Source organism: Dipodomys spectabilis, unplaced genomic scaffold, assembly GCF_019054845.1.
Source record: "Dipodomys spectabilis isolate Male_0828 unplaced genomic scaffold, ASM1905484v1 ptg000098l, whole genome shotgun sequence".
Lineage (NCBI taxonomy): Eukaryota > Metazoa > Chordata > Mammalia > Rodentia > Heteromyidae > Dipodomys > Dipodomys spectabilis.
The window spans coordinates 966,237-990,018 of NW_024870775.1; the positions used below are offsets into that span (position 1 = coordinate 966,237).

At 39.3% G+C, this 23,782-nt stretch overlaps 1 protein-coding gene across 1 annotated transcript in view; it reads left to right on the top strand.

Moving 5' to 3' along the window:
* Positions 1-23,782, top strand: part of Hsd17b3 (hydroxysteroid 17-beta dehydrogenase 3) — a 47,198-nt gene that overhangs the window by 10,922 nt on the left and 12,494 nt on the right. Inside the window, exons 3-6 of the mRNA XM_042686982.1 lie at positions 10,961-11,036; positions 13,119-13,226; positions 19,585-19,652; positions 22,522-22,557. Of these exons, the coding sequence (XP_042542916.1) occupies positions 10,961-11,036; positions 13,119-13,226; positions 19,585-19,652; positions 22,522-22,557 (288 nt within the window). The remainder of the gene's footprint in view (positions 1-10,960; positions 11,037-13,118; positions 13,227-19,584; positions 19,653-22,521; positions 22,558-23,782) is intronic.

The window sequence follows — 23,782 nt, forward strand, 5'->3', positions numbered from 1 at the left end:
CCAATTTGCTATCATATATACTCATTCATATAGTTTGTGGGTTTTTGCTGCATGCCAGTTGCTCATATCTGTAATTCTAAACTACTCAGGAGGCTGAGACCTGGAAGATCACAGTTCAAGGTCAATCCAGGCAGAAAAATCTGAGAGTTTCCATCTCCAAAATAACCAGCAAAAAGAAGGGCTGGAGGTTTAAGTAGTAGGAATGTCAGCTGTAAAAAAGTGTGAAATCCTAACTTCAGATTTCAGTATTAGCTATTAAAAGAAAAGCTTGTAGCTTCTTAAGATCGTGAAAGAGAAGGTGAAAAACATATCTGCTACATTTATTAATGTAGATGAATATATTATTATTGTTGCTATTATTAATGAAAGGACAATTTTCAAGTCATTTTTGTCTGCATTAGTCTGCACTTTCTCTGAGTAGTCAACTCGAAATAGGCCAAAGAGATATATTTGGGTAAGTATAGACTCTTCCTCACATTATTTAATAACATCACAGAAAACCTGGCCACATCAAAGGTACAACGAGGGTATTATTCTTTGTAAATCTTGCCCAGATGTTCCAGACCAGGGATGTGCCAAATCTTTTTGAATCAGCTTCATTTAGAGATGGACATTCATGGATAGTCAGAGCCAGGAATGTGGATTGGTAAAAGAATTTACAGAGCCAGGCAAATAGGCTCTATTAGGGTGCTAGTACAGGACAGGCAGATGGGCAGCTAGGCAGAAGAGTGTGGTGGAGGTGCTCGTGCTCCTGCTACCCAGATACGGAGCTGGGGAAAGGTTTTTATGGGGCAACTGGGTTTTTGTTGATTGGCTATTCTCTCTTTTTGTGGACCCCATTGATTGGCTGTTACTTTTGCAGATCATGATTCAAATTGTGTGCACAAGGAACAGCTTTTGACTTTTTTTTTTTTCGGTTGTGGGGTCTGAACTCTGGGAGTGGATATTGTCCCTAAGTTCTTCAGTTGAAGGCTAGTGATCTACCTGAGCCCTTTGGTTGAAGGACCACGTGAGCCACAGTGCCACTTCCTGCTTTTTCTGCTTATGTGGTGCTGAGGAATTGAACCCAGGGCCTCATGCATACAAAGCAAGCACTCTACCACTGAGCCACTTTCCCAGCCTCCATTTGGTTTTGGTGTCTACATTTCCTCTGCCCTGTTTCTCAGGCTCAAGTGGCTTCCTCATTCTACCTGGCCTTTTCTTGTTCTTGGCTCACCAGTATTTTTCCTGAACTTTGGTATTTCTCTGTCATATTCTCTTAAATGAAGACCTCTTCCACAGACAGGAAAGTTGATTTTTTTCTTTTCTTCTTTTGCTTCATGAATAATGTTGTAAGGCATGACCTTGTTCATACATTTGAAAACACATCCTTACCAGTAAGATTGCTAGCTTAACAGGTATGAGAACAGGTATGAGAGGATTAAAGGTCTTTTCTTTACATTGTCATGAAATTTTATGCATTTTACTTTCTGTTATGTATAAAAACACATCTTCTTGGCTGTTAAGCTCAAAGAATATTAGAGCCAAATACTCGATGAAGGGCTGTCAGTCTTCCTCCATATTTGGGCAGTTTTTGTGCCATTCCTCAACAACTGTGAGAGCTCCCCATATCCAGTGTTGTAGGCAAAGGCAGTCACAATTCTTGAGGTGATGTCTCTGGCAGTTACAGGTCATGGCCCAGAGTTGGCCCTGGTTTAAAGTCACTTGGCTTTCCTGTATCAGACCAGCCCAAGGGGAAAGAAGTACTGTCCTTGGATGTTACCATCTCCTTCCTTTGTAGTGTGTGGACCCATCTTTGGGCAACAAGGACACTCTTCTTCCTAATCTCTAATCCTCCCCTCCCCCTCCCCCAACCTCTCCGTGTGTTCCTCTCACTGGCCTTGACTGAAAGCAGTAATTTCTATTTCTTTGGACTCATTGCGTTTTTCCTATGGTGTTTAATTCAACCTGATCCCAGCTTTGAATTTCTCAGGTGCATGATAGTGTATAATGTGTGTGTGTGTGTGTGTGTGTGTGTGTGTGTATGAGAGAGAGAGAGAGAGATGCAGAAAGAACAAACAAGAATGGATATAAAACATAGTTATTAAAAAATAATAAAAACTTGTATCCCTGATCACTCAAAGTAACAGAACATCATTGTGTCCTTGAAGTTGCTTGTATGTCATCCTTTTTGTTTCCCTTCTCTCACCCCTCAAAGATAAACACCATCATGAACATTATATTAATGATTTCCTTGATTGTTTTTGTTTTTGGGTGTGGTATTGGGTTTCAAACTCAGGGCCTCCTGTATTTACCTTTGAACTACATCCCCAGCCCTACTTTCTTTTCCTTTTCTTCCTCTTCCTCCTACTCTCCTTGTTCTTCCTTTTCCTCCTCCTTTTTATCCTTCTTGCTGGTACTAAAGTTTAAATTCAGACTTTGTGCTTTAGCCTAGCTGGCTTGCTCACAACTGGTGCTGTATCACTTTAACCACACCTTCAGCCTTGTTTTTTGCTGGTTATTTTGGAGATAGAGTCTTGGGGATTTTTCTGACCCCCTAAGATAATCTATGCCTGGAGTTTTCTTTGGGGCACAATTTAAACTACATATATATATATATATATATATATATATATATATATATATATATCACCTTTTTAAAAATTGCTATTTGTACTAGTTTTTCATGATGATAGAACTAGTTGAGTTTCAAACTTTTTTCTTGGCTGAGTTAGAAATTTTATATATTTCAGAAAAATGATGCTTTTGCCAATATTTTCTATCTAAGTTGCTTTTTCTAGCATCTGCTTGGTTCTATCCAGCTAGTTGGGGGATGAAGAGGTACCTGGGCCATAGGGGGGAATGTTGGTAGAGAGACCCCTGCAGGTATTGTTAGGTCATGTTAAGTCATTCTCCTGCCTGAGGGAGGAAAGTGGGTTGCTTGTGGTTTTGGGTTCTGAGTTCAGCTCCCATCTATGGGTGGATCTCATGCTCAGAGACAGCACTTGCTCATTGCTTCTCAAGTAGCTCCACCAGCCCTCATCTTCTGGCTTCTCCTTTATTCCATCTGGTATGGCCTGAGATTTTAAAGAAACTTTGGTGATATACTTCAGTAATGATTGAAAATCTCAAAAAACCAGTAGGGGATTTTGCCTTTTCCCAAGGCAAGGAAATGATATATGTCTGAGATGACAAATTGTCTTACACTGCACAAATGTACACCACATAATTGCTATGAGTCCAATAAAAAAAAAGCCAGGTGCTGGTAGCTCATGTCTGTAATCCTAGCTCCTCAGAAGACTAAGGATTGTAGTTAGAAGCCAGCCTGGCCAGAAAAACCCATGAGACTTTTATCTCCAATTAACCACCCAAATCTCTGAAGTGGAACTGTGATTCAAGTGGTAAAGCACCAACTTTTGAGGGAAAAGGCTAAGGTGCAGTGCCCAGGCCCTGAGTACTGGCACACAAATGGGGGGAGGAAAAGTGAGCAAAAGCAGTCATTATATTTATGTAAAAATTGAATTGTGTAACTTGAGGGTAAGAATGGGAAGGGGAAAAATAAGGGAGATTGAAGGCCAAGATGAATTGTATTTAGAACCTGACATAGAATTGGAACCTCTTAGCCAGATGCTGGTGGCTTATGCTTGTAATCCTAGCTACTCAGGAGGCTGAGATGTGAGGATCGTGATTTGAAGCCATTCTGGGCAGGAAAGTCTATTTGACATGTATCTCCAATAAACTACTTAGAAAAGGGCAGAAGTACAGTTGTGACTCAAGACCTTCGAGCAAAAGAAGCTCAGGGACAGTCCCCAGGCCCTGAGTTCAAGCTCCAGGAACTGCACACAGGCACGCACACCCCCCCCCCCACACACACACACAATTTAAAACCTCTTTGTACAACTACTTAATGATAAAATTTAAAAATATATGTGCAGTAAAAAAGATTTTTAATGTTAATGTCTCACTAATACTGCTCCTGGCTTAGGATTTAGACCTTGCTTCTATTTTCTAGCAAAGAAGAATGCACTCCTGTCTTCATGTCTTCTTTTCTGTGGATTTACATTTTCCCAGAAAAAAATCACTTCCCAATGGTTTTACAGAAATTCCGAGGGGTGGCAAAGCAACAATGCGTGTTCATTCTGCCCTTTTCTGGTAGTTTAGATTCTGGCTGACCTCTACTGAATTATCAGGTCTTCTCACTCTTGGCATTGTTGATTGCTCATGTGGGCCTCCTCTCTCTACCATATTGCTGGAGATCTGTCCATTTTTTAAATTTTTTTAAATTTTTTTTTTGACTGAGGTTTGAACTCAGTGACTTGCACATGCTAGGTTGGGCCTGTACTTTAGGCACACCTCTAGGTCTGTTTTTTACTGGTTACTTTTTTTTTTTTTTTGGTCATGGGGCTTGAACGCTGAGCCTGGGCGCTGTCCTTCAGCTCTTCAGTTCAAGGCTAGCACTCTACCATTTGAACAACAGCACCACTTCCGGTTTTCTGGTGGTTTATTGGAGATAAAGAGTCTCATGGCCTGTTCTGCCCAGGCTGGGTTTGAACCGTGTTCCTCAGATCTCAGCCTCCTGAATAGCTAGGATTACAGGCGTGAGCCACCGATGCTTGGCTTCACTGGTTACTTTTATGGTGTGTTCTTGATCCTATTTCAGGCTTCCTAAAGCCTAAATGATTCCCTGGGACCACAGGAGGGTACCACTTCATCCAATTTCCTTTTGTAGAGATGGAGCTTCCACAGAAGACTTTGCTGCCCAGGTAACCTGGCACCATGATCTTTTTAATTTCCCCCACCAATGTAGCTTGGGATAGTAGGTTTGCACCATGCTCAGCTTTAATTTTTCTTTTTTTATAAGTACTAAGGCTTGAACTCAAGTCCTGGGTGCTGTCCTTTGGCTTTTTTGCTCAAGGTTAGTGCTCTACCATTTGAACCACAGCTCCACTTCTGCCTTTTGGGTGGTTAATTAAGAGATAAGACTCTCAATGCTTTCCTGGCAGGGCTAGCTGCAATTCTCAGCTCTCAGCCTTTCTGAGTGTTAGGATTGCAGGTGTGAGTCACTGGTACCTAGTGTCCATACTCAGTTTTTGTTGGGTCAGATAGGGTTTCTACAACTTTCCTGCGCAGACTTGCCTGGAACTGGTATCCTCCCATTCTCAGCCTCTCAAGTAGATGGGAATGCTGGGGTAAGGCAATGGTACCTGGCTGAGATTTCAGTCTTATCAGACACTTCAGAGCCAACTTCCAAAGAACATGATGTTACTCATTGTTTGAATATGTCCATTAGATTAAATACATTATTGAATTTTTTTTTTTTGGACAGTTAGGTTCAGCTGCCAACTGTTGAAAAGACATGTGAAAACATCCGTGTGGTGGGAGTGGGGGTGGGAGAGACAGCTTCTTTAAAATCAGTTTTACTGTGGCATTTTATTTTATTTTTATGATGCTGGGATGGAACCCGGGGGTCACACTTTCAGGAGAGGTGCTGCTCATTGAACTGTACCCCTATTCCCCAGCCTTCTGTTTATAGATATAGGTTTTTCAAATACTATAAAGTTGTATTGAAGTGGTTCTTTTACTTCTTCTATTTATTTTTATTTGGGGGCACTGGTACTGGGACTTGACCTCAAGATCTCATGATCTTTTTTAAAAATATGTTTTTATTGTAAAAATACATTACAGAGGGGTTACATTTACATGAGTAAGGTAATGAGTACATACATTTCCTATTGAGGATTGTTACCTCCTCCTTTGTTTTTCCCCTACCATCCATCCCTTCCTTCCCCACCTCCCCAACTCCTCCCTGCCCCCCCCCCCCACTGCAAGTTGTAAAGTTCATGATCTCATGCTCTTGATTGGCTTTTTTGCTCAAGGATGGCACTTGAGCCATACCTCCAGTTTTGCCTTTTTGGTGGTTAATTGGAGCTAAGAGTGTCATGGACTTCTCTATTCAAATTGACTTTAAACTGTGATACTTAGATCTCAGCTTCCTTAATAGCTAGGGTTAGAGGTGTGAGTCTCTACAACTAGTTTCTTCGATGTTTTTGAATAGGGCATAGTTACATATTCGGTTCTGAAAATTTATAGGATTTTGGATGAGATTGGAATTGTGGCTATTTAGCCAGATAGCTCAAAGGATAGTCTAGTATTTTTCCTTCAATGTTGTAAAAACATAGTTTTAAAACACAAATATGTGTTTTACTCAACCTAGTAGTGAAAAAACCCAAGTAGACACAAGGGGCCATTGAAAAACATCTAAGCAAGAACTTGTCATCGGGAGGCAAGAGCAAAACACTAGCACCGCCTTCAATCCTAGCCACCTTTCTGCAGAGTGATGACCTTGCACCTCTGGATGGATTCTCCATGACATTATGAAATCAGCTCCTTGTGTTTCTAACCTTGTGGGTTCTGAGCTATCTGCACCTTCATCAGCTGAGAACTTCTCTATTAGAACAAAGCTTACTGCCCAAGGACATCAGATAACATCAAGCAGACATTAGGAAATATTCTAGGATGATATTAATTTTTTAAAAGAATAATCATCCTTTTATTTGTTTCTAAGCTTGAAATGGTATTTAACCATTTGACATCAAAATATAAAACTCTCTCTCAGGATGTTTGCTAAGGTTAGAGGTAGCCTTAATTAAAATGTAAACTGAAATGCCAAGTGCTGGTAGCTCATGGCTGTAGCTACTCAGGAAGCTGAGATGCATAAGATGAAGGTTCAAAGCTAGCCCAAGTGGAAAAGTCCTCAAGAGTTTATCTCTAAAATAACCAGTCATGGAGGCACAACTTAAGTGGTAGAGCACCAGGCAAGCAGGTAAGCTAAGCAAGTGTGAGACCCAGAGTTCAAATCCAAGTATCATAATTAACACATAAATACAAAATAAAATGGCTAAAGGCAGCTAAAAAATTTTATAGACAAGAAAACTAGATTTAGTAGCCAGAGTCTTGCAAAAGCTTAGAACTGATTTAAATTAGCTTAAACAGAAAGTAGAGGTTGGTACCATAACTCAGCAATAGAGCACTTGCCTGGCAAGCACAAGGCCCTACATTCAAACCTAGTACAATATGTACAGACAAACATGTACACGTACATGTGTACATAGCAGATGTCAGGGAGGGACACATAGCTCATACCCACTCCATCTAAATGTACATGGAGGCCTACCCAGACAGTTTATATTCTAAGTTTTTCTATTTTCTTCCATGCTTCATTCCATTCTTCTCTTCCTCTTTCATCTTAATTGTTAATCAGAATCAGTCATTACTACCTATCCACTGCCTCATGTTGGTTTATTTCATATTCACCCCCTTTTCAGGCTCTTTCCTCTCAAGCTTGAAGTATCTTTCAGTCTGTATCTATTCCTAAGAAACATTTGTTATTTTGTGTACTTTTTCTCCTTGTGAATAAATAACTTGGACATTTACTAAGTCCAATGTAGTACTTGTCTTTCTCTCTTTGGATGAAAATTTAACCATTCTTGTAATGTATTTCATTAAAAAATGACATGAATTTGCTTTCATTATACTATAATCAAATTCAGTGCTCAATTACATAATATAAGATAAAACTATGAGATCTTTATGTCAAAGGGTAGAGCTACTAGATGGACAAAAAAGGGGTAGGAGTAAGGTGAGGCAGGCAGCGGGTTCATGAAATCCAAAATGCGTCTCTCCTTAAATTATCTACCTGGATTCTTCACTTGTCTCATCCTATTTCTGGCTCTGGGAAAATAACCTAGATCCTTGGTCACTGTATGGAGGAGGTTGTTCTGAATGCAAGGTGGGTACCAGGCACTAGATTTGATCGCTAGCAGTGAAAAGTCACACACACACACACACACACACACACACACACAAACACACACACATACACACACACACACACACACAGACAAGAAGACAGAGACAGAAAGACAGAAACAGGGAGACAGAGATACAGAGTGAAAAAACTCATATACTCAGAAAACACAAGCAACAAAAAAAAGTAGAAGCAATATTAATGCCAGATAAAAATAATCCTATATAACAAATAATCAATATTCATGTTGATACAATTCAGACTAATAGTATTGAGCCAATTCCATATAATGTTAGAAGACTGAAAGCAGGAGCTAATCAAAATACAGGTGATTGGCAAATTATCCTCACTGTGGGAGATTGTCATGTCTTTCAGAAGCAAAGTTGTAACATATAACCAGTGTCATAACCAACATCATAAAGTAGCAGAACTCACCTGCTCCTGAGGCATAATCAATCATTCTGGCTACCCCTTTTTCACCTTGGGTTTTGTCAAGTCATGGACACCTCTTAGGTGGAAACAAGGTCTTATGGTCACTTCTAAGGTATAAATATAGTTTCCTTTCCATGGTGCCTTTTGTCCAATCAGTTGTAATCATCAAATTGCTGAACACTGATGAAAGATATATCTTCTTCCTCTCCTAGCTAGGACCTGCAGTAGAGGCAGTGTGTGTGTGTGTGTGTGTGTGTGTGTGTGTGTGTGTGTGTGTCCAACTACATACTGTGGTATTTTGTCTTTCCTTGCCTAGCATTTCTTCTTGTGTGGTGACTAATAGTGGTGTGTTAACCCTCCAGGAGGATAGTAGAGAGTGAGAAGGAGGAGAAAGAGTGGGCCATACAACTCTTGTATCCTAAGGATGCCTCAGTCTCTGAGTCTGGTGACTGACTCTCACTCTGTGTCCATCTGTGGTTCTACACACTCCCTCTCCCCTTTAGAGGATGGGGCTGGAAGTTTCTACTCTCTCATCACCTGCTTGGCCTCATCCTGAAGCTCCCTAGGGTCAGAAGATTCCAAGGATGTTAGAAACTCTTGTGTCAGGGATTAGGGACTAAGACCAGATATGAAAACAAAAGATGCTCCTACCACCCCTTGACCCTTGACACACCCTATGTTAGTGTTCAAATGGAATTGAACTAGAAAATATTCGTTTGAGCTGGGCACCGGTGGCTCACGCCTGTAATCCTAGCTACTCAGGAGGCTGAGATCTGAGGATTGCAGTTCAAAGCCAGCCTGATCAGGAAAGTCCGTGAAACTCTTATCTCCAATAAACTGCCAGAAAACCGGAAGTGGTGTTGTAGATCAAGTGGTAGAGTGCTCACCTTGAGCTGAAGAGCTGAGGGACAGCGGTCAGGCCCAGAGTTCAAGACTCATGACCACCACCACCACCAACAACAAAATATTCATTTGGTGTACTGCAAAATAACAAACAAACAAGTAGAAGTCATGTATTCTTCTATCCAAAGACTTATTTAGAAGGCTGATGGGAAAATATTTTTTAAAAATCTATAGGTGAGCTACAGAACACTATCAGCAATTTTTTAAAAAGCCAAGTGGTTCTCTATCCTGTGCTGGAGAAGACAGACAATTCTTAGAGATAAGACATCACTAAATTAAAAAGAATGTTGTAAGGCAATACTTAAAGTCACAATTATATGTGACAAAAAGAAACAAACTCTACAAAAGAAACATTTCTCTCTGTACCATGTATGCCCACAGATGCAGAGAGGAAATTAGGGAAGGATCACTAACACACAGAGGAAGTGAATGTAGCTGGTTGAGGAGACAGGACTATGGGGACATTTTTTTCTCTTGGTATTGTTTTTTTTTCTTTGTGGTAGAACTGGGATTTGAAAACTGGGACTTGAACTTGCTACATAGATGCTCTGCCCCTAGCCCTTTTGGCTTGCTAAAGGAAAATGCCTGGACCTTGAGTTCAAGCTCCAGTATTAGATAGATAGGTAGATAGATAGGTAGGTAGGTAGATAGATAGATAGATAGATAGATAGATAGATAGATAGATAGATAGATAGATAGATAGATAGATAGATAGATAGATAGATAATCATAGCATACTCTTTTCTTGAAAGCACATACAATAGACACTGATGCTTACTAGAGCTGTTTCTTGGGATGAGGGAGGGGCATCCCTCCAAATTTCTTTGGATGCCTAAGTCCTTGGTACAAAATGGCATATAGTGCTTTCTGCCCATGATCTGCTTACATCCTCTGGTACATTTCAAAACATGTCTTGGTTAGTTATAATACCTAATATGGTGTAACGCTATTAAATAAATCTCTATCATGTAGGGAATAGTGACAAAGTCAACACATCTATGTTTTTTCCTCTCTTCTTTGCCTCCAATATTTTGAGTTCTAGGACACAACAGCCCTCTTGCTTGGGCTTTAGATTTAAAAAGTGCTTTCAGATTGTGGGTCTGCACAAGGAAAAACTAGTCTCTTGTGCATTGAGCTAGTTGTGGTAGTGCACACTTGTAATCCCAGCTATTCAGGAGGCAGAGACAGGATCGTATGGTTAGAGCCCAGACCCTGGAACCACAAACTAAAAGGAAAGGGATTAGGAACATGCTTAAATGACAGCAAGTGCGAGGTCCTGATTTCAAACCTGAGTACCAAAAAGAAAGCAAAAAGAAAAACAATTGTGTGTGTGTGTGTGTGTGTGTGTGTGTGTGCGCGCACGCATGCGCGCGCACACACACACACACACACGCACGCACACACTCATGCATTCCAGTACTTGAACTCAGGGTCTGGACACTGTCCTTTATCTTCTTTTACTCAAGGCTGGTGCTCTACCACTTGAGCCAAAGTTACATTGCTGGATCTTTGCTGGTTAATTAGAAATAAGAGTCTCATGGACTTTTCTTCCTGGGCTGGCTTTGAACCGTGATCCTTAGCTCTCAGCCTCCTGAAAAAAATGTTTACAGTACTTTTAGATTGGCCTGCTGTGGTTGCTTTGCTCATAGATCAGAAACTTTGCTCTATTCTACCGATTTAAGTCCAGGAAAAGAAAATGCCTCACCCTGCTGCAAAGTGCATGAGCCAGAGACCCTTGAACTTGGGATCTTGCTTGGCCTTTTTTTTTTTTTTTTTTTCTCAAGGTTTCCTTATCTGCTCAGCCTCTTCCTGTGTTTGGTTTTCCCACTTCCACTCTAGCTGGCAAAACATGGACTCAACCTTGTGCTTATCAGCCGGACGCTGGGAAAACTACAGAGCATTGCCAGAGAGATTGGTGAGTGACACCCCTCCCCGCCCCAGCAGCAGAAGTGTTTGTGGAGCTCATCAGCTAAGTCTGCCTGCAAATTCCAAACTGTTGTCTGGAACCTAGGCTGCCATCTGTTCCAAAGGGAGTCCAGTGACAAGGGCAAGAATTAAGATACAGGCTTTAGCCTACCCTAGATTCTGTACCAGGTAAAGCAGGAAGGGGAGGGAACAGGCATGAAGAAGGCCCATTTTCTTTTTGGATCTAGTGCTTTCACATTTAGAGTTAGCATTCCCTCTGGCCGCAGGATCTTCATATGCCTGTGCCCATGATCTCTTCCTTGCAGGAGGTTGAGAGACGTTGCTTACTGATGGACATCAGATTTCAAAGAAAGATCTGATCCAAGTCTGCAGTAAATGGTTGCAAAGGGTACATACTATACAACTCTATATATCATAATGTTATTATGATAATTTGCTTGGAAGTGCTCTTAGTTAAGACTGACTATATTACTTCTTTTGGAATATTTGAAATGTAATGATTACTAATTTAAGAAATAAACTTTTCAACTCAAACAGAATGAGTCTTCAATTCTGAAGGAAAGCTTGTTAAAATGCTGGCTTTGTCCAGAGTCAGCCTTCTTTGTTTGGGGGCAGACTTGGGATCGGAGATGAGCCGGAGAGGTATGGGGGTCCTGGAGTCACCCCTCAGAGGCTCAGGGTCCTTGAGAAGATGAATTCACCTTTTGTTCTAAATCTGGATATCAGAAGTAACTTTGATTAGAACCATGGCATTCTTGAGTGTCTTGCTCATAATGCTAAAATGCCCTGTTTATCATCCTTTTGAGAAGAAAGCAGTATCTTTTTTTAATTAAAAACAAAAACTCTTACTCACAAACTATATCTCAGGTTGTTGTATCCAGAAATATTAGTTCTAACTCTAATACTAAAGCAGTTCACTAAGAAATTGATGAACAGGACCTGTAGTTTTTTGGTCTGCCTGAAAACTTCTGCACAGGCGTGATAGTGCTGAACCTTGTAGAAAGCACACTGAACTTGGAGTGGGAAGGGGCTATGGTGGCCCTGGGACATGCTAGCTTCTCAAGTCTTAGTTTTCTGCTCTGGAAATGGGAGTATTGATATCTACTCAGCTAGATACCAATGTCCCATGCCTGCAATCCTAGCTACTCAGGAGGCTGAAATCTGAATTTTGTGTTTCAAAGCTAGCCCTGGTAGAAAAGTCTTTGAGACTCTTATTTCCAATTAACCAGCAAAAATCTGAAAATGGAGTTGTGGCTTGAGTGGTAGAGCATCAGCCTTGAGCAGAAATGCTAAGAGACAGTGTCCAGGTACAATGTAATAATAATAATAATAATAGTGATAGCTACTGTACAAGATTGGAAGAGGGTTAAAATAGAATTAGATATATATAAGCATTTATATATAAAATAGAATTATATATAAGCATTTATATTATATAAATGTATAAATGTATATATATATATATATATATATATATATATATATAAATGCTTAGTGCTAGATACATAACAAGGGTTGGTGTATCTGTAGAACTGGCCCAACAATTTGCATATCTAGCAAGTTTCCCAGGGATGCAAATGTGTGCTGTATGGACAGTAGTCTATTTCAATGCATGTACTTGTACCTACAGTAACTTTTAAAAAATTGTTAAAAATAAACTCTCAAGAATCTTTTAGCATCTCCCATCATTTATCTAGGGTGTTTTCTTATTTCTTTCCTTTTTTTTTGCCATCCTGGATCTTGAACTCAGGGCCTGGGCACTGTCCTTGAGCCTTTCTATGCTCAAGACTAGCACTCTACCAAATGAGCCACAGTGCCACTTCCAGCTTTTTCTGTGTATGTCATGCTGAAGAATCGAACCCAGGGCTTCATGCATGCTAGGCAAGCACTCTAACACTAAGCCACATTCCAAGCCAGTGTTTTCTTATTTCTAATTTATGCGTCAGTGGTTTTCTTGATACTCTGTCTAGATAGTAGAGAAGCATCTGAGAAACCTCATGGTGGCAGTAGCAGCAGGGGTTTTGTACCTCTGTTTATTAACAAAAAATGTATTATGTTGTCTTGAATGCAGAGTGGACTACAGGAAGCAAGGTGAAGCTTATACAAGCAGACTTTACCAAAGATGACATCTATGAGTATATTAAAGAAAAACTTGAAGGTTTAGAAATTGGCATTTTAGGTAAGTAGATTTTAATATGCATAGTCTGTTGTAATGTATCAGTGATCTGATTATCTTTGCAACATTTAACTATCTCATGGTAGCTTAGATTTAACCCGATTTGGGGGGAGGGTTTTGGTGCCAGCCCTGGGCTTGAACTCAAGGCCTGGGTGCTCTCCTTCAGCTTTTTTGCTCAAGTCTAACACTTTACCACTAGAGGAACAGCTCCAATTTGGTTTTTTGGTGATTAGTTGGAGATAAGCATCTCTTGGACTTTCCTTCCCAGGCTGGCTTTGAACCTCAATCCTCAGATCTTAACTGCCTGAGGAGCTAGGATTATAGGCTTGAGCCATTGGCTCTATGACTTATTTTTAATCCATAGCATCAAATTAAATTATTAAAGCTCTAGAGGCTTTACTATATTAAAAATTATACATGATTTTGTATGTGCTAAACAACCTTCCAAAGTATATTTTCTTTTTCTTTCTTTCTTCATTTTTTTTTAGGGCTTGAACTCAGGGCCTGGGTGCTATCCCTGAGCTTTATTTTTCTCTCAAGCCTAAGGACCTACCACTTGAGCCACACCACTTCTGGCTTTTTTTCTAATATTAAAGTGAGATGATTTCTTAATTTACTTCTCTCTCTGTCTCTCTGTCAATCTTTGTCTGTCTCTTTGTATGTAAGTGCCAGTACTGGGCTTGAACTCAGGCCTAAAGGTCTTTCTTGGCTTTTTTGCTCAAGACTGGCACTCTACCACTTGAGCCACACCTCTACTAACAAAAGCGAGATTCCTTTTGTTTTGTTTTGTTTTGTTTTGTGAAAATACTGTATAGAGGAGTTACAATTACATGGGCAAGATAATGAGTACATTTCTTATCAAGCATTGTAGCTCCTTTGTTTCCCCTTCCCATCCCATCCTCCCCAGCCCCCTCACCCAACACTCCTCCCCCCCCCACCCCCCGCCCCACCACCAAAGTTGTAAAGTTCATTTTCGACATAACGACTTGTACATCTCATTGTTGCAATGGGTCCACCTGTATCCCTATTTAAACAATTTGTTTTTTCCCTTCCCCTCCACAAATTATAACAACATCAAATACAGTGAAAGCAGGGGTTATACCGTGGGGGAGTGACATACAAATCAACATAGAAATCATCTTTATAAATTATGTTAGAAACAATTGCATGAAAGAAAAACTACATGTCTTAGGGTTCATTTCCCTAACATCAATTTATCTGACCTTTTCTTCTGACTCAGACATATATTAGTTATTGCAAATAAGGGAAACCATGGGGCCTATGTTTGTTTGGGTCTGGATTACTTCAGTTAATATCATTTTTTTCCAAGTCTTTCCATTTCCTAACAAATGGGGCAATGTCATTCTTTCTGATGGAGGCATAGAATTCCATTGTGTATATATACCACATTTTCTTGATCCATTCATTTACTGAGGGGCATCTGGGCTGGTTCCATATCCTAGCTATGGCAAATAAGGCTGCAATAAACATATTCATGCTGGTAGCTTTAGTGTGGTCGTGTTTGTGAACATTTGGGTAAATGCCCAATAGTGGGATTGCTGGGTCATAGGGGAGCTCTATGTGGAGTCTTTTGAGGAACCTCCATACTACTTTCCAAAGTGGTTGAACAAGTTTACACTCCCACCAACAATGCAGTAAGGTTCCCTTCTGTCCAAATCCCCTCCAGTATCTGTTGTTATTAGAGTTCTTGATTATAGCCATTCTAACATCTCAATGTTGTTTTGATTTGCATTTCTTTTATGGCTAGAGAGGTTGAGCATTTCTTCATGTGTCTATTGGCCATCCTCCTTTCCTCTTCAGAGAAGTTTCTCTTTAAGTCTTTAGCCCACTTATTTATTGGGCAGTTGTTTCTTTGAAGATTTGTTGTTGGGGGATTTAATTTTTGAGTTCCAAGTATATTTTAGATATGAGACCCTTGTCTTTTGTATGGCTAGTGAAGATCTTCTCCCAATACGTGGGATTTCTATTGAGCTTGCTAGCTATGTCCTTTGCCATGCAGAAGCTCTGCAATTTCATGCAATCCCATTTGTCCAATCTTTCTTTGATTTGTTGTGTTTCTGGGTCTCTTTTAAGAAGATTTCGGTCTGTGCCAAGGAGACCCAGGGTTTCTCTTATTCCATCCTGTAATGTTTTCAGGGTGTCTGCTTTGATTCCAAGGTCTTTAATCCATTTGAAGTTGATTCTAGTGCAGGGTGATATATAAGGATCTAAGTTTAGTTTTCTACAAGTGATTGACCAATTTTGCCAGCACCATTTACTGAAGAGGCTGTCTTTCTTCCATTCTATTTTTTTAGCTCCCTTATCGAAGATTAGATGGCTATAGGTCTGTAGGTTCATCTCTGGGTTTTCAATTCTATTCATTGGTCCTGAGATCTGTTCTTGTGCCTGTACCAAGCTGTTTTGATTACTACGGCTTTGTAGTGGAGTTTGAAGTTTGGTATCGATATTCCTCCAGCACTGTTCTTTCTGTTGAGGATTGTTTTTGCTATTCGGGGTCTTTTATTGTTCCATATGAATTTTTGGATTGCCTCTTCTATTTCCTTGAAGAATGAGGTTGGAATATTGATAGGTATTGCATTGAATTTGTAAATAATCTTGGGAAGTGTTGCCATTTTCCCAATGTTAATCTTTCCAATCCAGGAGCATTGGAGTTTTTGCCACTTTCTAAGTTCTGTTTTGATTTCCTTTTTCAAGATTTTAAAGTTTTCATCATAGAGGTCCATCACTTCTTTGGCTAGGTTAATTCCTAGGTATTTTATTTTTTGTGGGGCTATTACAAATGCAGTTGCTTTCCTAATTTCAGCCACACTTTTCTCATTGTTGGCATACAGAAAAGCCATTGATTTTGGGGGGTTAATTTTATACCCTGCTACTTTGCCAAAGTTTTGAATCAGCTTGAGTAATTCGGGAGTGGAGTTTATGGGATTCTTTAAATGCTAGATCATGTCATCTGCAAAGAGGGAGACTTTTACTTAATCTTTCCCACTTGGATCCCCTTTATGTCTGCATCTTGTCTTATTGCTGTAGCTAGGCATTCTAATACTAGATTGAAGAGAAGTGGAGAGAGTGGATATCCTTGTCTCGCTCCTGAGTTAAAAGGAACTGGCTTTAGTATAATGCTGGCTGTAGGTTTGTCATATACAGCCTTTATTGTATTGAGGAATGTTCCATGGATTCCTAATTTTTTCAGAACCTTCATCATAAAGGGGTGTTGGATCTTGTCAAATGCTTTTTCTGCATCTCTTGAGATAGCCATGTGGTTCTTATCCTTGCTCCTGTTGATGTGATGAATTATCTTAATTTATTTGCGTATATTGAACCAGCTTTGCATCCCTGAAATGAATCCTGCTTGATCGTGGTGTATGATTTTTTGGATGAATTGTTGAAGTCAATTGGCCAAAATTTTGTTGAGAAATTTTGCTTCAATGTTCATAAAAGAAATGGGTCTATAGTTCTCTTTCTTTGATGAGTCCCGGCCTGGTTTTGGGATGAGGGTTATGATGGCTTCATAGAATGAGTTCGGTAGTGAACTTTCTCTTTCAATTTATTGAAGAGTTGGAGGAGTATTGGTATGAGCTCTGCTTTGAAGGCCTTGTAGAATTCTGCTGTAAAGCCATCTGGTCCTGGGATTTTCTTAGATGGGAGGTCTCTTATTGCTGTTTCTATTTAATGCTTGATATGGGCCTGTTAAGATGGTTTAACTCATCTTGGTTTAGTATTTGTACGTCAGTGTTTGCTAGGAAAAGGTCCATATCTGCCAAGTTCTCAAACTTATTAGCATAAAGTTTTGAGAAGTATTCCCTTATAATGTTCTGAATCTTGGTTGTTTCTGTGGTGATGTTTCCATCCTTATCTCTGAGTTCATTTATTTGGGTGTGTTCTCTTCTTTTTCTGATAAGATTTGCTAAGGGTCTGTCAATTTTGTTCATTTTTTCGAAGAAGCAACTCTTTGTTTTGTTGATTTTTTCTATAGTTTTTTTGGATTCTAATTCATGTAATTCTGATTTAACTTTAATTATTTCTTTCAGTCTACTGGATTGGGGTTTATCTTGCTGCTCTTTTTCAAGGAGGCTCAGATGTCTCATTAAAATTGTTGGTTTCAGATCTCTCCAATTTTTTGATGTAGAAATAAACTTCCCCCTGAGTACTGCCTTTGCTATGTCCCAGAGGAGCTGGTAATTTGTGTGTTCATTTTTGTTGAATATCATGAACATTTGAATTTCCTTTCTAAGCTCTTCCATGAACCACTCATGATTCAGCAGTGTATTGTTCAGCCTCCATGTGTTAAAGGATTTTCTTTGGTGGCTTTTGGTGTTGAGTTCTAATTTTATTCCATTGTGGTCTGAGAGAATGCAAGATATAAATTCAAGGTTTCTGAATTTGGACAAGTTTGCTTTGTAGCCTAAAATGTGGTCTATTTTGGAAAATGTTCCATGTGCTGCTGAGAAAAACGTGTATTCTGATGCTGCTGGGTGAAATATTTGGTAGATGTCTGTGAAATCTAGTTGATCTATGCAGTTGTTTAGATCTGTGGTTTCTCTGTGGTTTCTCTGTTGAGTTTTTGCCGAGTTGATCTATCTAGTGGGGAAAGTGGTGTGTTAAAGTCCCCAACAATTAATGTCTTTGGATCTATGTGGGATTTGAGGGAAAGTAGTGTTTCTTGGATAAATTTGAGTGCTCCATTGTTTGGCGAATAGATATTTAGAATTGTAATATCCTCCTGAAGGAGAGATCTCTTAATTAGTATGTAGCGACCTTCTTTATCTCTTCTCACTAATTTTAATTTGAAGTCTATTTTATCTGATATTAGGATTGCAACTTCCATAAACTTCCTGTTTATGAGGGATATTTCCTTGGTAGATTTTGTTCCAGCCTTTCACCTTGAAAATGTGTTTGTTTTTATGGGCAAGATGTGACTCCTCAAGGCAGCAGATAGAAGAGTCTTGCAAAAGTGAGATTTCTTTCACAGAGCTGATGTTGACATTTGGGAGGCAGAGAGATCTCAGAAACACTGTCATGTAGGAATTAGTTTAGCAAACTACTGTTATGATTGATCCATAAATAGAGTCAGTGTGGTGATTGGAGACCAAGATAATCTCTTTCTGTAACAATCAATCTATAAGGTATTTTATAACTACATGCATAGCCCTGAGTTTGTATTGTATACAGAAGAAAATAAGATTTGATTCTTATACTTCCTGCTGAATCCCCAAAGCCAGTATTTTTACAAGTAATAATGTAAAACATATTGCAGAAAAATTGGAATGAATATACTAGCACATAAAAGAAATCTGAATTTCCTCTCTTTCTTGGTCAGTACTAATGTTTGAACTCAGAGCTTCACACTTGCTTGGCTTGCTTGCTTATGGCTGGTATTCCACCACCTGAGCCACACCTCCAGTCTGGCTTTGCTGATTAATTGGAGATGGAGTCCCATGGGCTTTACTGCCTGGACTGGCTTCTCCTGAGTAGCTAGAATTATAGGCATGAGCCGCTGGTACTGGACTGAACAATTCCTCCTCCTCTTCCTCCTCCTCCTCCTTAGTTTTTTTTTCTTCATTCAAGGCTGATTCTCTACTACTTGAGCCACACTTCACTTCTGGCTTTTTGTTGGTTAGATATAAAAGTCTCATAGGCTTTTCTGCCTAGGCTGGCTTCAAGCTATGACCCTCAGATCAGTTTTCTGAGTAGCTAAGATTACAGGTGTTAGTCCCCAACACCAGATAAACTTCTTAAATCTTCCAAATCTAAGAGAACATTTTGAAGCACATTCTTCCAGTTACATACAAGTAGTTTTTCAAAACATGTAGATTATATCTGCATACTATTTTGTAACATTAGAAAACCTAATATCACAAGTATTTTCCTATGTCTTTCAGCAGCCAGTATTTTTAATCATTCAAAATAGAGTCACACCAATATTCTATGATTGGTGTAATGAACCTCTGATTATGGGACATGTTTTTAAAATATAATTCTATTGTTATTAAGATGTTGTACAGAGGGGTTACTATTACATAAATCAGGTAATGAATTCATTTCCTTTTTGGGACAATGTCACTCCTTCCATAATGTATGGTGAATGCCATGACTATATTTGATTACTCTTCCTCCTTCCCTTTCTGTGCCTCCCCCTTTTCCCTCCTAAAAAGAGAAACAAAAACAAAAGCCAAAACAAACCTCACCCCCAATGGACATGATTTTTTTCCATCCAATTTCCTCACTATAATTAAACCATGTTGCAGTGAACAACTTTGCTTATAAATCTTTTGGTGTATGCTTCTTTGGGAAAATTTCCAACCTGCCATTCTGATAAATTTTTTTTGTCTCTTTCTGTCAGTCAACAACGTCGGGATGCTTCCAAACCTTCTCCCAAGCCATTTCCTTAGCACCTCAGATGAAATCCAGGTGGGCCTGTGCTCTTTTGGGTCTGATTTCCTTTCACTCAGGTACTGGGCTCCAGGACTGGGGAACGAGGAATGGGAAGTCCATGTGGCCAAATTTCTACATTGTGTGTTGATTATATCTTGAAAACTCCCTTGGTTTTCACCTTAGTTCTTTTTTTTTTTCAAGATTTTTTTTTATTGTGAAAATACTGTACAGAGGGGTTACAATTACATGGGCAAGATAATGAGTACATTTCTTATCAAGCATTGTAGCCTCCTCCTTTGTTTCCCCTTCCCATCCCATCCTTCCCCAGCCCCCCCACCCAGCTCTCCTCTCCGCCCTCCCCCCCCCCACCCCGCCACCAAAGTTGTAAAGTTTGTTTTCAACGTAATGACTTGTACATCTCATTGTTGCAATGGGTCCACCTGTATCCCTATTTAAACGATTTGTTTTTTCCCTTCCCCTCCACAAATTATAACAACATCAAATACAGTGAAAGCAGGGGTTATACCGTGGGGGAGGGACACACAAATCAACATAGAAATCATCTTAGAAATCATCTTATAAATATGTTAGAAACAATTGCATGAAAGAAAAAATACATATCTTAGGGTTCATTTCCCTACCATCAACTTATCTGAACTTTTCTTCTGACTCAGACATATACTAGTTATTGCAAATAAGGGAAACCATGGGGCCTATGTTTCTTTGGGTCTGGATTACTTCACTTAATATCATTTTTTTCCAAGTCTTTCCATTTCCTAACAAATGGGGCAATGTCATTCTTTCTGATGGAGGCATAGAATTCCATTGTGTATATATACCACATTTTCTTCTTGATCCATTCATCTACTGAGGGGCATCTGGGTTGGTTCCATATCTTAGCTATGGTAATATAAGGCTGCAATAAACATAGTCGTGCTGGTAGCTTTAGTGTGGTCTTGTTTGTGAACATTTGGGTAAATGCCCAATAGTGGGATTGCTGGGTCATAGGGGAGTTCTATGTGGAGTCTTTTGAGGAACCTCCATACTACTTTCCAAAGTGGTTGAACAAGTTTACACTCCCACCAACAATGTAAACTTGTTCAACTTAGTTCTTGATACACAATTAAGGGTACATCTTTTCATGATCATCACTTGGAAAAAGACATATTTTCCCTTCTCTGCACTTCAACATTAATTTTCTCATTGTCCTGCTATTTTGAAACTCTGAATGCATTCTGCTTTATAAGAGGGTAATTCTACCCAAACAGATTCATAGCTACAGTGAATACAGAAGCAAGCCAACCCTTTTGCTTGTCTGTGCTCCCATGTAATAAATTTTATTTAACTTTCAGTGTGAGGGATATACAGCTATCTCTCAGTGTTCCAGAGGTACTAACCTCCTTAGATACCTAAATCCACAGATGCTCAAATCCCTTATACAAATGGCATAATACTTATATAGATCCTATACATGGCACCTGGATAATTAAAACCCTCTCTAGATGACCTACAGTTCCTAACACAATGTAAAGACCTCATAAATAGCTGTTATATAGTTTAGGGAAAAATGACATAAAAAACAAGTCTATGTGTATAATCAGTATAATATACAATTTTTGAACATTTTTTTATGATACTGGGGTTTGAACTCAGAACCTCATATTCAAGAGGCTTGCTTCCTCAGACTGGTGCTGTAACCACTTCAGCCATGCTTCTAGCTCCTTTGTGAACATTTTTGGTCCACAGTTCATTGAGTCTGAGAATGCAGAATATGCTGAAATTACATACAACACAGATTCTGTGGTTAGAAGTTTTGGAGGTCTAGTAAGCTAGAATAGATTACATTTTAATTCATTTTACAGTTCTTGAAGACACTATTTATGGACTCTCCCCAGGGTCCTGATTTTTGAAGTCATGGTTATACCAATCTAAACAGGCTGGTGATCCTCAATGCTGCATATATTCCTATGGTTCTACTTAAACCCTGAATCTGCTGCCAGATGGCTGGGACATTACTGCACAACCTCCCCAGACTCTTCTTTTAATATATGTCTATCCCTGTGGTCTTTATTTTCTACCCTGCTTCTGAAGCAAGTTTGTGTCTCTCTTTCAGCAAATGATGTTATTGTTTCTCTTTATTCCTGTGTTTGTGTTTATCTCTGGGTGACCCTCTTTTCCTCTCTCTTTATTTGGATGATTCTAGTCATTTCTTCATACTTGTTTCTAAACCAAGACCTATATCTTGTATTAGTCAACCATCCACCTCTTCTATTCCTTATGCTGTGGTTTCCTACACACACATGAGCTAACCCTTCTTCCTCTTCCTGGAAAGTGAATACAGATGCTCCTTGACATGATGGGCTCCTACCAATAAGTTCATCTTAAGTGGAAAAGAAATGGGTGTACTACACATGAGCTCCAGAACACTGTAGCATACTATAGAGAACTGGTGGTTTCGCTTAGGATGATATGACTGACTGAGATGTTTTTACTATCCAGCATTGCAAAAGACTATTATACAGCCTGTCACTAACTGAAAAAGACTCAAATTTCAGAACTTGAAGTATGACTTCTACTGTATACACATTGTTTTTGTACTATTGTAAAGTTGAATCATCATACTTTGGGGACATCTATATCTTCCTTTAAAAATTATGACTGTATTCCTTCCTAAATCTTCAAAAAAAAACTTAAATGGCTTATATTCAAGATGGCATACACATAGGATCATTCAATGAATATCAGATCTTTCCCAGTTTTAGCCCAAGCTTGCTGAACATCAGTTGGGAATCTAATTTGCATGCTGGGTAAATGATGGAACTTCTCTCATTTCATGGTTCAACCCTGACCTCTTCCCAAGACAATTTCTCGAGGACTGAGCTGATTCATGTGTTATTTATTGCAGAATCTCATCCATTGTAACATCACTTCAGTAGTCAAGGTATGTGCTCAATATATGTGAAATGCATGAAATGTAGTAATTTCTGGGAAGCATCAGTCTTTTCTGCTGGAGAAAGAGAATTCTTTCATATACACTGAACTATTCCTGACTGAAATGTCCTGGCCATATTGCTTCTGTTTTCCCCAAGACAGGGATGTGTTCATTCTCGCTTTTACATAAATCCTGTTTCACATTCAGTTTTCACATTCAGTTTTGTTACATGTCAGAACACAATAGGCCTGATGCTGAAATTATTTGGGATCCCTAGGATATTTTTTTAATTAATACCTTTCTTTTATTTTAATTCTCTTTGTAAAGAGAAGAAACTTCCCTGGGGAGGGAAAAAATGACAAGAGGGCATGACTTGGGCTTTCTGGACTTTTACTCTTCAATAAATATTTGTTGAGCTGAAGTTAAAGGTTATTTATTTATTCCTCCCTCTTTATTTGTGCTATTTCTTTCTACTCCTTTAGTCCTGTGGCCCACCATCGTCTGGATTTTTTTTTTTGTTGGTTGTGGGTCCTGGACTCTGGGTCTGGGCACTGTCCCTCAGCTTTTCAGCTCAAGGCTAGTGCTCTACTACTTGAGCCACAGCACCACTTCCGCTTTTTCTGCTTGTGTGGCTGAGGAATTGAACCCAGGGCCTCATGCATGCAAGGCAAGCACTCTACCACTGAGCCACCTTCCCAGCCCCAAAGTCTGGAAAACTTAAAAAAGGAATTCTATATTCTGAGACAGAGACAAAAAGAGAACATGTTCAAATCAACTTTATTACAGCACATTACTATAATTGCTTTATTGTTCATGATTAATCTCTTACTATACCTAATTGATAAATTAGACTTTGACCATAGGCATGTACATATAAGAAATACAACCAGTATATTTAGTGGTTAGGATTGTCTTTGGTTTTAGGCATGTGGTGAGGCCACAGATCAGTAGAGATTGCTGAATTCTGATCTCAACACAGTTACTAATTAGTTGGACAACACAGGATAAACTTATCTAAACTAATGGGTGTTGATTCTGCACCCATTATTAAAAGAATGTTGGACTTGGTAGTGGCATCTTAAGTTCTCAGGTCCTCTGATTCAGTTCAGGTACCTAGTCATGGACAGCATGACTTCCTCAAAGCTATCTTGTCTTATTTGCATTGGATAGGTAATTTAAGAAAATGGACATGGCATGATGCCACATGAGTTGACTTTTTTTAAAGTGTGTGTGT